Consider the following 15305-nt stretch of genomic DNA (forward strand, 5'->3'; position numbering starts at 1 on the left):
AACAAGAGCTTAGATATTATGCTAATTGTGTATGCTTCGGTTATCTCTTCCTCCCCCGTTCTAAGGATGAAATTTTATGACTTAGGTTGCTAAGTTTCTTCAACTTATCCTTGTTGATGCCTAGAACAGTGAAGGATTTTATGTTAGGTGGTCAATCCTAGGGATAGAACTAAGATCTTCTGGATCAATAGCCTTAATGCCTTGTGTCCCAGTTGTTGAATCTTTTCTACTCAGTAAGTCTAATGCGCAGAATGATTTTTTTTTTTTTTTTTTTTTTTTTGTGAGAGTCGGTAACTTTTGGAACTCAAGGAAATAAATCAACACCATTTTATAATAATTGAACAGCAAATAAAAGAATGACACCAAACGAACCTTGATCTTGTCATAAATGATAAACAGAGAGGAGGTAGTTTAAGGTAAAAACAAAAAATGAGGCACTGGTGAGACTTTGTTGGTGGTGAGTTTGTAGTATTTTCATGCTATTTGCATCTTGCCCTTCATAGGGATCATATAGGTTATAAATTAATACTTAGAAATTGAAACTATGTGTTCTAATATAATTAATTGTCTAAACCATATATATTCAACTTTTCACATATATCATTGAAAATGGATAAAGAGTGGATTATGATTAGGAACAAGTTATCAACTGAGTATACAGAAGGAGTATACCGATTCCTTGAAGTTGCAAAACTTCATGTTAATAACTCGGGAAAAAACAAGATGTCCATGCAAAAAATGTATGAATGCAATGTGAGAGCCAATAGAAGGAGTTGAACGACATTTATTTATTAATGAAATTTCTCCATCGTATCATCAATGGGTATATCATGGAAACTCAGTCGACTTGTCTAGGGGATACGAGAGTCAGACATCTCAATCGACACATAATGATGGATTAAGTACGACAGAGATTAATGTTATAAATGAAGAAAATGAAAATTTGAATATCATAAATGATCTACAGTGCCAATTGCTGGGGTAAATGAAGAAGATAACGAGAATGAGATGCACACTAATGCCTAAGAAATAGATAACAATTCAAGTTTATTTAAAGACTTAATAAATGAAGCATGTAACCAGTTGTACCCTGGTTATACAATCTCTTCATTATTATTCTTGGTGAAGTTAATGCATATTAAGGTCCTTAACGGGTAGACTAACAAGTCATTTGATTTGTTACTCGAATTGTTAAAAGAAGCATTTCCTATTGGAGCATCTATACCTAGTTCATTTTATGAAGCTAAAAGAAAATTATGTGACTTAGGACTAGGTTATTAGTCTATTCATGTTTTCAAATACGATTCCATTGTATATTGGAAAGAATTTGTCCATTGGCAATAATGTCCAGTATGTGGTGAGTCTTGGTACAAAGTTGAAGATGGAAAAAGTAAAAAGATTTCACATAAAATTTTATGACATTTTCCTTTAATACCAAGATTGAAATGATTATTTGCATCTAAACATATTGCACCCGAAATGAGGTGGCATAAAGATAAATATGTTGAAACTAATGGAGTGTTGTGACATCCAGTTGATGCTAAAGGGTGGAAGTATTTTGATTGTGAGTTTCCTCAGTTTGCTTCAGACCCACGAAATGTTCGTTTAGGACTAACTTTAGATGACTTCAATCCATTCGACAATATGAGTACTTCGTATGTTATGTGGCCAATGGTGCTCATTCCTTACCATTTGCCACCTTGAAAATGCATGAAAGAGACAAATTTCATTGTCTCCCTTCTTATACCTAGGCCAAAATCTCCTGGAATAGAAATTGATATTTACTTACAGCCATTGATTGAAGAGTTAAAAAGTTATGGAATGATGGTGTCCACACTTATGATTGTGTTAGCAGCGAATACTTTCAACTACGTGCGAGCTTATTGTGGACTATTAATGACTTTCCTGCATATAGTGACCTATCTGTATGGAGTACTAAAGGTTATCGAGCATGCCCTATTTGTAAAGAGGATACATCATCATTAAGGCTAAGAGGATAGCAATGTTTTATGGGGCATCGACGTTATCTTTCAGATAATCACAGTTGGCGCAAGAGCAAACAATACGATGGAAAAGTGGAATGTAGACCTCCTCCAGTTTTCATGAATAGAGAAGATATCTTACAAGAGGTGAACTTGTTAAACTTTTTCGTGCTTAGCAAACATCTAGAGAAGCGTGATAAAAAACAAAAACGAAGTTTATATTGGAATAAAAAAAAGTATATTTTTCCAACTTCCATATTGGTCGAAACTTTTATTGAGACATAAATTGGATGTTATGCATATCAAAAAGAATATTTGTGATAATTTGGTAGGCACATTTTTAAATATTGAGGGAAAGAATAAGGATAAAACTAATGCTCGTTTGGATTTAGAAGATCCAAAAATACGAAAAGAACTACACCTACAAAAGGAAGAGGATAAAGTTGTAAAGCCACACGTTGCATACACATTGACTGGTAGTGACAAGATTGCATTCTGTAAGTAGATGAAATCAGTCAAATTTCCTGATGGGTTTGTACCAAATATATTAAGATGTGTGAGTGAGAAAGTTGGAAAGCTATGAGGGCTAAAAACTCACTACTCACATGTTTTGCTTCAGAGGCTTCTTCCAATTGGTGTTCGAGCATACTTAAAAAACGATGTGTCCACTATTGTCGTTGAGTTATGAAATTTTTCTATTATCTATGTGCAAAAACAATATCTATAGAGGATTTGGATCGATTACAAAGAGACATTATAATCATACTTTGTAAGTTAGAAAAAATATTTTCACCGACATTTTTTGATATAATGGTGCACCTAGTCGTCCATTGGCCCTATGAAATAAAAGTTGCAGGTCCAGTTAGTTATAGTTGGATATACCCTATCGAAAGAAGTTTACATACATTAAAATAATACGTAAGAAACAAAGCACGTCTTGAGGATTCTATAGCAGAAGCTTATATAATGAATGAATCGTTGGTATTTTGTTCTTTGTACATAACTGGAATTGAGATGAGGTTCAATAGAGATAAAACAAATGATGATAGACTTATAGTGAATGAGATATGTGATGAATTTTCAATGTTTAGATGAAATGCGCGACCATTAGGAGCACCAAGAGTAAGGACATTATCGAGAGAAGAAAAATGCAGTGCACATTGGTACATCTTAAACAACTGCATGGAAATAAAATCTTATTGAAAGTATGTTTTGCACATTCTATTGTAATTGATGATTTTGATTCAAAGTGTGAAATAGAAAACTGAGACACGTCTCTTTTTTATAGGCAATATTTGAGATTAATTCGATATGAAGCTCAAATTCAGGATGATTTATACAAAAGGCACCAACGAGGCTTTCCTGATTGGTTCAAATCTCATGTAAGTATGATACTAAAAGACAAGTAACAATTCCATTGAATTAATGTGAGTGACATTAGTTTTTAATATCTAATGTGTTATACCGAATTGACAGGTTCTTTCATTGCGTGAAAATGGAGATATGTCTGATGATGTATATTCACTAGCAATGGGGCCGACTTCAGAAGTGCGCTTGTACAGTGGATGTATTGTTAATGGAGTACGCAATCATAGTATTAACCGTAATAATTGTTGGTGTACACAAAATAGCGAAATCATGGTGCCTTCAGAAAGTGAAGATGGAGGCGATCTCCATAATTTCTATGGTGTTGTCAGTGAAGTCTTGGACTTCCAGTATGCCAAGAGAAGACGTGTAATTTTGTTTAAGTATACATGGTTCGACATAGATCCTAAATGTAATGACCCGACCCCTTAGGACTTAGGTTAGGCCGTTACTAAAATAAATGCATGCATAGAATTTAAAACGACGCTTAGTTATGTTGAAATAAATGCTAATTAAACAAGAGAAGTTCAAAAGACATTTATTAAATGCAATTGTTAAAACAATAATGGGTACCCAAAATTCGTAAAGACTAATAAAAGTATAAAAAACAATCCTTCATAATCAGTTTCAAACAGTAAAACTAAACATTAAGGGAAAAATAAGGACTCTAAATTTCATGATGCAGAAGCGTAAAAACTAGTCCCAGTGGCACGATCACGAATTCCACTGCGCCATCGCCGGTGCATCTCTACCCTTACCTAAAACATCAACATAAGAAAGAATGAGCATGAAATACTCAGTAAGTAACCTCACCACTGGGGACAGGCTAGGCATCTATGTCCTCTAGATACCCACCTATGGCACATATACACACATGAAACAGGTAAAAGACTGAGTCATATCCTATTGTAGTTAAGTATGCCCACTACCTCTGGTGAATCCCGTAGGAGACACAAACTGGTGAATCCCGAAGGAGACACAAAACTGGTGAATCCCGAAGGAGACACAAAACTGGTGAATCCCGAAGGAAACACAAAACTGGTGAATCCCGAAGGAAACACAAAACTGGTGAGCATCTAACTAATCAGTGAAGACATTCATACAGTCTCAACATTCAAAAAATTCAACACCGTACAAATCTATGACATACATATAATCCTCGATACCATGGCTCTACCACATACACATAATCCTCAACAACATATTCTACAACATTCCTGTATACCTTAACATCGTAATTCCACAACATACAAGTATGTCTCAACATCAGCAGATCAGATACCAACATATGGAAACACATACGACCTCATACTAACAATCAAGTGCCTAGGTATATATGTAAACAAATCAGAACTCATGCCAGAACATACTTTGATTCAGGTTATACTATCAATCAACATGCTAACATTTACCGTAACTTACAATCATCATGTTAGCATACAACTAAAGCCTAGCCCATGGGTAGTTCCAATGGTAAGATTACTTACCTCAGAATTAAATCCAAATAAACCCAAGCAAGTTTATCTTCTTCTTTCCAAGCAAGACCTTGAAATAACACCGTAATTGTGGCTTGGTCCAAAATTAATTTTAAAAACCCAATTTTGTTGGCTAACCAACTACAACAAAATCAATCCTTCGTAATGCCGGACAACACACTTCGACCTTAAAATTCCTTCAAAGCTCGAATCTATGGTCTAAACATAATGGGTAAGCATTAAACAAAACCAACGATTTGATTAGCATTCAAATGAAAACCCACACATTTACAAAAACTTATCGAAATTGACAGCGATGACACTGAACAAACGGCAACGACGTGCAGGACCGAGTGGACGAATGACTCTCGAGGGAACAAGGCAGAGGATCGGCTCACGACGAGAGTTTCAACGGCTGGGCTGGGTCGTTCGGCTTCAGACCTTGGCGGACAGTGCGGCGCGGATGTGAAACTAACCGGGTAGGCAAGATCGACGTGCGGAGAGGTGCGCGACGGAGGAGATCTGGACGGTTGCTGCTTACTGACGAGATCGAGCTGACCTACGCGAACGAACGATCGACGAATGGCTCGATCGGGCGCATAGAGAATTTCGTCACGTTGGGGGGGGGGGGGGGGGGAGGAAGAAGAAGAAGAAGGGAGAGAAAATAGTTTTTTTTTTAATTTTCTTTTTAAAGGAAAAAGATTATTTTAATAAAAGAAATATAATATAATAAAATTTTCTTTTATTTTATTCCATTATATTCTATTTCACTTTTATTTTAACCTTTCGCTCATTACACAAATATATCTAAATATATATATATTCTTAAAACTCTTCCCTTTTTCTCTTCAAATTCCAAAATCAAAATCAAATTAATTTCCCCAATATAAATTTAAATTCTCGACATTAACTTAAAATTAAATTAATGTGACATAAATCAAAATCTCCCCTTTAAACAAAACTGAACTTCGAAATTAACAAAATTATCCTCGAATTTTACGAAAATACAGAATTTGAATAATGAAAAACTCGGGATGTTACACTAAAAATATCAATAGAATACACATGGAGTTATGGTATATATCAATTAATACAGCTCGTCATTGGTTTGTTAACGAGCCTTTTGTATTTGCCAGTCGAACTAAACAAGTGTTATACCTCGACGATCCCATATGTGGTAATAATATGAATGTGGTGCAAGTAGTCCCAAACAAGCGTGTGTGGGACATGCCAGAAGTAGAAGAACGTGAGAATGACCAACCTATAGTCGTAGAAGAACAAATAATTCTGTATTGTACAATCGATGAATCAATAAACGATATCAATTTATGTAAAGTTGAGGTTGATCCTATAGTCGTAGAAGAACAAATAATTCAACGAGTTGATGATGACTTCATAAATGATGAGGAAGAAAATGTACAATCATCTTCTGATAAGAGTTTGAGTCTTGATGAACATCTTTATGATACAAAATAATCATGTAAATATGTACATTCTTTTTCATTTCACAACTTACGTTTTGTTGTATAACATATATATTTTTGTTTGCACAGGAACAATGGTAGGTCACACTAATGAGGAGGCATCGATGGAGTATTTAGAGTCTGAGCATATCGACATATCATCCTCCGTGGGAAATAATTCAAATTATTTTAGATACATATTTTATTTTTATAAAAAAAATGTATAATTTGTATTTAAACAAATGTTTAATTAAACTAACAGATACTATTCTTCAGAGGCCAGATGTACGACTAATAGGATGGGATACAGATACTCTTGGAATATTGATTTGGATAAATATGTCCAAGCATTTAGGAGAATTCCTATCAAGATCGACCCTGTATGGGAGAAATTAATTTGTAGTAATGCAACAAAGTTCAGCAATGTCATTGGTACCAACATCCGAGAATCTTTTTCTGTCCGTTACGAAACATGGAGAGAGATACCAATAGAAACTAGAGAGCTAGTTAAAAGTCGATTTTACAAATTCTATATATGTGTTTGCCTGGATACTAATTAGCTTTTTTTTTTCTTTTTAATTCAGAACCATTTTGTATTTGACTTGTCTAACCAACTAGTAAATGATTTCATCAATGAATAGATGAAAAATTCGTTTAAAGAGTATAAAGAGGAACTACACAAACACTATAAAAAAAATATGTAGATCCTGAAGGGGCACGAGCACACCCACCTAATCGACTTAGAGATGCCATCGTAGATTGACACTTTTTATGCACCAAGTTTGAATCCACCGAATGGAAAGTAAGAACTTTTGTGTTTATTTTGGTTTACTTACATTTCAATTACTCATTTCCTCTTAATTTCTCATTTTCTTAGAAAGTGGCAGAGACTAATCAAAAGAATCGGCCAGCTCTAAGGTACACTCATACAGTTGGTTCTAAGACTTTCATACGCATACGATAATCCATGATAGAAATAAAAGTATTTCTATATTTGATTTTTAAGAAATAATTATTAATTTCTATGTGAAATGTTTTACAAAAAGGACCCGACGGTCAAACAATAGACTTAGTGGACTTATTTATGCATATACACTCTAAGAATGACAACACATTTGTTAATCAGGTCACTGATAATGCATATGTAAGTTTTTATTCCGCAATGTAACTTTATTTATATGCAATTGACATACAATTATTAGTCCTAATTATTGATGTAGAGTCAAATGGTCAAGCTGAGAGAAACCTCCACCCAGGAAGGGTCTGAACCGATATCGGAAGAAGAAATATGCAAGCAGGTGTTGGGCACAGGAGTGAGCCTTGGAAGGACACTGAAGTGTAATAAATAATAAAAAGAAAAAAGAAAAAAGAAAAAAGAAAATCATCATCCAATGCATCCTCCTCAAAAGTTATAGAGGAGCAACAACAAGAGATAGAATCCTTAAAGATTAGATTGGCTAGATTGGACGAACTGGAAGAAAGAAGACAAACTGAGATAGATGATATGAAATCTATGACCTTATAACTCATGAAAGATAAATCGAACTAGGTATGAGCTCTTCAACTTTCGTAGTAAACTAATTAGAATATTGTGTATGTTGTTATCCTGCAGTTATGATAGCAACATAAAGGTATAGTTATGTAAAGTATAGTTAATTTTATGAAGTTGTTCTTGGTTTAAGTTTAAGTTGGGTTTCAAGTTTTATATTAGGTTTGAGATTGAAATATGTAGATATGAGTTGGTTTGTTTCAATTCTTAATGTTCTCAGTTCTATATTGAGATTGAGAATAATTTTAAGATGGGTATATGCTATATTGAGTTTGTGGTTAAAATAAGTGGGGGGATTGAATAAACTTCATTTTAATTTATTTATATTCTTGTGTTGGGTTTAAAATTGGTAAAGGGGTAAATGTACAATTATATTCAAGTTTAACTTGAGTTTTAAGTTCTATATTGAGATTGAGAATAATTTTGAAATGAGTATATGCTATATTGAGTTTGTCGTTGTGTGTGTGTAGGTGGATGGGTGGGTGGGGGGATTGTCTAGTTATGTTAATACTAAGTTGAGTTTTAAGTTATATATTGATGTTGATATTGTTATTTGTATATCAAGTTTGAGTTTAAAATGTGTAAATATGGGTTGATTTGCACCTAAAATAGGTTTTATTTGTTAATGTTCTTATATTGGATTTAAAGTTGGTATAGGGGTAAATGTATAATTATGTTTAAGTTTAAGTTGGGTTTTAAGTTCTATATTGAGTTTGAGATTAAAATATGTAAACTTGAGTTGGTTTGTTTCAATTCATTAATGTTCTTAGTTGAGTTTTAAGTTCTATATTCATTTTGACATTGGTATATGGTATATTGAACATTAAACTTATTTAAATTTATATTTTGCAAGTATCTTGAGATTTATGTTGAAGATGCATCTCCCGACAAGCTTAGTTAGGATGTAGAATTGTGTTTTATAGGTAGTTTGTTATTATGTAATGTTATTTTGGAGCTAAGGATTTGTGGATGTTATGTTCTAGTATTAGTACTTGTTTACTTTACAAATTCTTAAGATTCAAACATGTTTTCTATATATTATTTACTATTGTAGATATCTAACTAATTTTGGCAATTTTTATTTTAGTTTATTTGATATTTGTAAGATTCAAACAGGTATAACATTTGTAAAAAGAAAAAAAAACATATATAAAATTTAGTAAATAAAGAAAAAAGATATTTCCGATGCTTAAATATGTAATCCTGATGCTACATGGGGTCGGGAAAGTGCAATTTCATGCATTTTTTTAATCTTTTCCCGATGCTAAAATTGTTTATCGTCGGTATAAGTATTCAACTTTCGAAGGTATAGGGGTCGAGAAAAGTGCAATTGCACGATAAAATAGTTCTCATGATAATTTTTGCCGACAGTAGTATCATAGAGGAAGCATTAGGATAAGTAACTATATCCCGACGCCAAAAATTACCGTCGGGATATGCTAATTTCGCCCGATGGTATTAATTTATTCATACTGTCGAGAGAAATGACTTATCCCAACGGCTTCATTTAGGGTTGGTAGAAAGCTCCATCATTGATCCATCGAGATATCTTTTTTTTTCCTACGACAAAGCTTTTTTGGGTCGGGACAGGTGTTTCCCACGACACTTTCTTGATGATGTTGCCGACGATTGGTTTACCGTCGGGATAGATTTTGCTGACGATATTTTTAACTTTAGCTAACAATTTTCGTCGTCGAAAAATGTCCAAATTCTTGCGGTGCTACAACAATGCGAGGAGATCTCTTAAGCAGGTAAGCTCAAAGTATCTCGAGACCAAACTAAGGAGAAGTGGGTTTTATTTCAAACCCAGGATAGGCTCGCAAGAAAGCACAACGTAGACAAGATCTAAGCACCAAGAAAACTTTTAATGTTACAATATCATTTTGGTCTCTATACTTTGATGTATGTTCAATTTTTTTCCATGTACTTTGAATAAAATTTTAAATTTAGTTTTTACTGTTTGTTTATTTTTTTGTTTTTTTTTTTTTTTTTTGTTATCTATTATCATTTTACCTATAAATTTTAAAAACAAAGACCCACATTACATTTCCTTGTAGGAAAATCATTGCAATTGTTTTGAGAACATCTCCACTATAAATGTTAATGATCATATTGCAATTGCTGCGCTAAAAAATCTATAAAAAAAAAACCATTTTTATACAAAATAATTTCTTCAGTATGAAAAAATCAATAATTTGAGGTAGTATAGTCTGTGCTGAATAACTTTAGATGATCAAAAATAAAAAAGCCCAACTTAAAAGAAAACACACTTCAGAAAACTTTTCAAAAACTTCAGACAGATCATTAAAAAATATCTTTTAAATTAATTTAAGTTATTTAGAGTGTTTTTTAATTTATTAACTTTGTCTTTTTCTTTTTTTAAAAAAGACGTTTGATCGTCTTAAATTACTCAACAAACCATATTAGACACTCAACACAAAATTATAAGCATGAATGAACATGTATCTAAGGTTCGAAATGTCGATAGAAATATGGAAATCCCCATTTTCAAATTCAAATTTTTTAAAAATGAAAGTTTCAGACAATAAACTGAAAATTGAAAAAAGTTGAAAATCAAGACTATGTTTGATAACCATTTAATTTTTTATTTTTTCTTTTGAAAATTAAATCTATTTCATTTACATTTCTTACCATAATTTGCATCTTTTAAAAGTACAATGATTGAATTCTTAGCCAAATTCAAAAAACAAAACCAACTTTTAAAAGTTACTTTTTTTAGTTCTCAAAATTTAGCTTGGTTTTTTATGTGAAGTAGATAACAAATGAAGGAATTTGGAGGTAGAAATGATATCTATAGACTTAATTTTTAAAAACAAAAAATAAAATAATTACCAAATAGAGCCTAAAAAATCAGCACATTGAAAAAACTTCATCCTTGATTGTTATTGAAAATGACATTGGTATTTGAAATTATACAATTGTGTGTAGCCAAACCATAAAATTGAAAAACCTATACAGAAGTAACGTAGCTAATTTTAGAAAAAAAAAATTCACAAAATTTTCAAAATTTTCAAAATAGAGGAAAAATCAAAATAAAAAATTCTCAATTATTTTTCAAAAACAGAGGGAAACGAAATTTTCCCCTACAAAACTTTCAGAACATCGAAACCTTGAAATTTTGATGAAAATTCCATCAAGTTGTTGTACCTCATGCCCCTATATTTTGGAACTTTTAAATACTTTTAAAATTTTAATATTTATACTTTCACTTGTCTAATTTTAGTATATGTATTTTCGACAAATTTTAAATTTAGTCCCCAAAAAGTTAACTTGTATTTAAATTAGTTAAATAGTAATAATATTTTCATGAAAAAAAAATAGGCAATGCAAATATTTTCCCAAAATTTGCAGTGAAATGTTATTTGTTAATAAAAAGTTCTTGAAAAAAAAATTGATTAGCATTAGGGACTATATTAACTAATTAAAATTGAACATTTGAAATTACACAAATTAGAAATGAAAGTCCGGAAGTATAGATCAAAATGATATTTAAACCTCTTAACTTTTAATTATTGATATTTATTTTTGCCACCAAGTACTCTCTTCAACAAAACTATTTATGTTATTTATGTATTGTAAAAAAAAAAAAAAAAAACAAAAGAACAAAAGAACGAAACAAAACAAACCTATTTATGTAGCTCCAGCCTCCAATGCAATGCATATTCATATCATATTTACACATAAAATATTATTAAATGAAAAAGCAAAAAGGAAAAAAAAAAAAACAGAATTTGAAGTACTGAAAAATCTGCAGAAGGTTGAAAAAATAAAAAATAGTGAAAAAGAAAAAAGCAATCATTGGAACTTCTGAACATGGAAGATCCTATTGTGATGATTTGTCCAAGGATCTCTCGGTACAATCAACTTTACAAACTAAAACAAAGAAAAAGGGGAAAGAAAACTGTTCATATTTGCTCTTACAATTTGGTTCAAATAATAATTAATACAAAAGTGTTTTTTTTCTTGTCTTAATTAAATTCAAAGAAATAATTTCATTTCTATATATGGAAATGGTCTTACATTGCATTTGAGGAGCTTTGAGGGAAATTATGAAGGAAACAAACATAGAAAAACAACCAATTTGATTCACCACACCAATAAAACAGAAAACTAAGAAGCCAACATGGTGAAAAGGCTAAATTTGTGGAGGAGCTAAGAGATTATGAAGATCACCTGGAACAGCAAGAAAAATAGCCTTCTGATTGCTTCGATCCACCGTTGTTGACGAGGCTCACCCGGTTGACGGATAATTCTGCTTTGTAAGTATCTGAATTCAGGACCTTCCTGCTGACGTTGTTGTATATTTCTCTGATCACAATCTCGAAAGCCCTTTTAACATTTGTCGAATCTAGAGCAGATGTCTCCATGAAGAACAACCCTTCGGCTTCTGCAAGACTTGTGCCTTCCTCAACAGTTACATCCCTAATGTTCTCCAAATCGCATTTGTTCCCGACTAGCATCATTGCTACAGTTGTATCGGAATGAGCTGCATAACGATTCGAATGAAAACTGATAATTTAAGCACTTGATAGCTTAAATTCATCATTAAAAGTGGGAAAGAGAACAACAATATAAGACAAACGGTGGAACAGAGATAACAAGCATGTGGTAGCTGATGATGACAACTTATCAAACTGATTAATTATGGCTCATTAAATCACCTATTGAATAAAAGTACCAATTATCATTCCAAAAGTCCGATGGTTTAATCTCCAATTGACTCCAAAAAAAAAAGTTACAGAAAGGCCATTCAACTTTTACATACAATTTGCCCTGCTCAAACCTGAAACTATTTTTGAAACCAACTCAACTCCGCAAGATCACTATTTTTCAAAATAATGGTTGAAAGATCGAAAAAATAAGTAAATGCAATGCCATAGTAAATATTAAGATCACTAGTCACAAATCCTATCATCTTAGAAGAAATAACAACTCTATTTTTTTCTTCGAAAATATTTGTGAAAAAGTACTAAAAGAAATAAGAATACATTTTTTAAAAAAGAAACCATTAACCAAACTACTAAAATTAGAAAAACTTCCAAGAAAATAAAAAACCCACATCTATTTTCACAATTTGTTATTTCAATGCAACTACAAACTTGCTTCATCACAATGGGAAACAGTAATTTCTATTCTTATGGCATCAAACTATACTACAAGAAATACAGAACACATTCTTTTTAAAAAAAGAAATAGTTATCCAAACAACTTAAATTCTCCCTAAAATTAGACAATTTCCAAAAGGGAAAGAGAAAAATGGACCCCATATCTTTTCACAAGATGTTATTTTCATGCAACTACAAACTTGCTTCACCACAATAGGAAACAGTAATTTACATTCTTAACATCCCAGAGCATGGAAAGGAAAACATTAAGGTACTCCATGAAACCGACACGTTATTAAATATGGTATCAATTATCCGGTATCAAAAGATGGTGACAGAACCTATGTAATTCAACAAATGACAGCCAGAGGTACTTGATCCTCGAATGTAAATTTGCATCAAATTCATATCTACACTAGGTCGACATCAATTACCATCCACCCAAACCATAAACCAAGATATACGCTAAATACAATATAGAGTTTCACAATAAGATCAAAACGATTAAAAATACAAAAGCTTAATGAGCAAACCAAAATAATTCAAAAGTACACGGATCAAAAGAGAGTAAATGCTAAAAAGCTCAGGGATTGAAATAAGATTTAAACCAACACCTTTTCAACTACAAGGTAAGGCTATGAGGATAGCATCATCAAGTAATCTCACTTCCATGAAAGAAACTGAAGTTTCGATCAAAATGGACACTCCAAACAACTAATTAGCAACTGACAAATTCAATATAATTGGTCTTCCTTTCTTTTCTATTTGTGCTTTTCATTATCTGAAATGGATACATCTATGAGCAATTACTCAAAGCACGACTAAACCAGAAATTTTATAAGAACAAGTGATATAGCACAGATTCGTTGATCCAAATGAAAGGCCAAACAGGTAAAACATGAGCTGGTAAGTTCTATAAATTGATTTGAATTCAGCTATTCTATAAAGTTCATCGGTAATGAATTGGGACTTTTCAAGAATAGGTGCATTCAGGTTGCCGAAACCAACATTCGAAGCTTGAGAATGTGAGAGTAATCTGAAGTCTGAGAATGAAATTTTCTTGTTCAGAGTGGAGGACAGAAACACCGAATTAGATGCCAATACGGCAAGCAAAATCCAACAAACAGAATTTCATTACAAATTCGCCAGTAATTCTACAGAACAAATACGAAACAGAACCAGATCTGAATTATTTCAAAGATGTAAGGAAAGTACAAGTTCAAGAATCAAGACTTGGCATCCTCTATCATACGATTGAGTTAGTTAAAGTAATTGAACAAAATCTTAAGAGGTTATCGAAAAGAGAAGATTCCAGATCTAGACATCTGAACCACAAGGCCATAGCAAGAACAAGAAATGGAAAGAAAAAGGGAAGTCTAAGTGAGTTCAGCGAGAGAGAAGCACTCACTCTTGAGCTCGTCGAGCCATCGGCCGACACTATCGAAAGTGGAGCGGCGGCTGATATCGTAAACGATGAGAGCACCAACGGCGCCGCGGTAGTAAGCAGAAGTAACAGCGCGGAAGCGCTCCTGGCCGGCAGTATCCCAAATCTGAGCCTTAACTTCTTTGCCGTCGATATCCATAACCTGAGTCTGAAATTCGACGCCGATGGTGGCTTTGGAGTGGAGATTGAACTCGTTTCTGGCATAACGAGATAACAAATTGGACTTGCCGACGGCAGAGTCTCCGATGATGACGATCTTGAAGAGATACTCCTCGCCTCCTTCATCGTCGGAAGACGACATTGGGTAAGCTTCAAATTCCTTGGGGAATTGGGGGAAATTGATAATGAAAGATGTGAATGCAAGTTGTTAGAGAGAGAAAGGAAGATGAAGAAGCAAATAATGGAAGAATGGGAATGGCGGAGGATGAAGAAGCAGAGCTGGCACTGAGACAATCTGCGCATGTAGTGCTATTCCCTTCCTTTCATCATCTCTTTCTTTCTTTTATCTTTTACTTTTTTTTTTAAAATAAATTTGAAAATTAATGCAATATCGAAATCTTAATTTTACGAAAATTTTCATGAAAATATCCATATTAATTGATATCTTGTAGTAAATAAATATTTTATGATTTTTAAACGAATTAACAGGTCTTAAATTCATTTATATTTACATTGGTAACAATTTGTTTTTTAACTTTTTATATTTTGTAGATTTTTTTAGAATATAATGAAAATATTGATTATCCCTTATGTTAATACCAAATCCATGAAAATCTTACATGTCAATAAGTGAAAATTGATTATATGGCCAATATGAACAACTTGCATAATACTTGTCCTATCAACTTTGAAGTTCGAGGTTGAATACCCCATCCCATACTTTAATACAATATCTTTGACC

The 15305-nt window shown here is 32.6% G+C and overlaps 1 protein-coding gene across 1 annotated transcript; it reads right to left on the bottom strand.

Annotated features, from left to right (window-relative positions):
* Positions 1-11653: 11653 nt before the first annotated feature.
* On the bottom strand, positions 11654-14915 carry LOC120068905 (ras-related protein RABA5d-like). The gene is made up of 2 exons (XM_039020548.2): positions 14369-14915; positions 11654-12341 (listed from the first exon to the last, which is right to left on the bottom strand). The coding sequence occupies exons 1-2, from the start codon at positions 14703-14705 to the stop codon at positions 12025-12027; spliced, it is 654 nt and encodes a 217-aa protein (XP_038876476.1). The 5' UTR covers positions 14706-14915; the 3' UTR covers positions 11654-12024.
* Positions 14916-15305: the final 390 nt, after the last annotated feature.

Source organism: Benincasa hispida, chromosome 1 (genome assembly GCF_027475165.1).
Source record: "Benincasa hispida cultivar pf3 chromosome 1, pf3_genome.v1.1, whole genome shotgun sequence".
In the NCBI taxonomy this organism is placed as follows: Eukaryota; Viridiplantae; Streptophyta; class Magnoliopsida; order Cucurbitales; family Cucurbitaceae; genus Benincasa; species Benincasa hispida.

Bases quoted from the DNA above. Each gene is read 5' to 3' on its own strand.
- LOC120068905 (XM_039020548.2), bottom strand. From the start codon at position 14,705: ATGTCGTCTTCCGACGATGAAGGAGGCGAGGAGTATCTCTTCAAGATC. The intron at 12,342-14,368 runs GTGAGTGCTTCT...ATCGTTATGCAG, and splicing joins ATGGCTCGACGAGCTCAAGA to CTCATTCCGATACAACTGTA.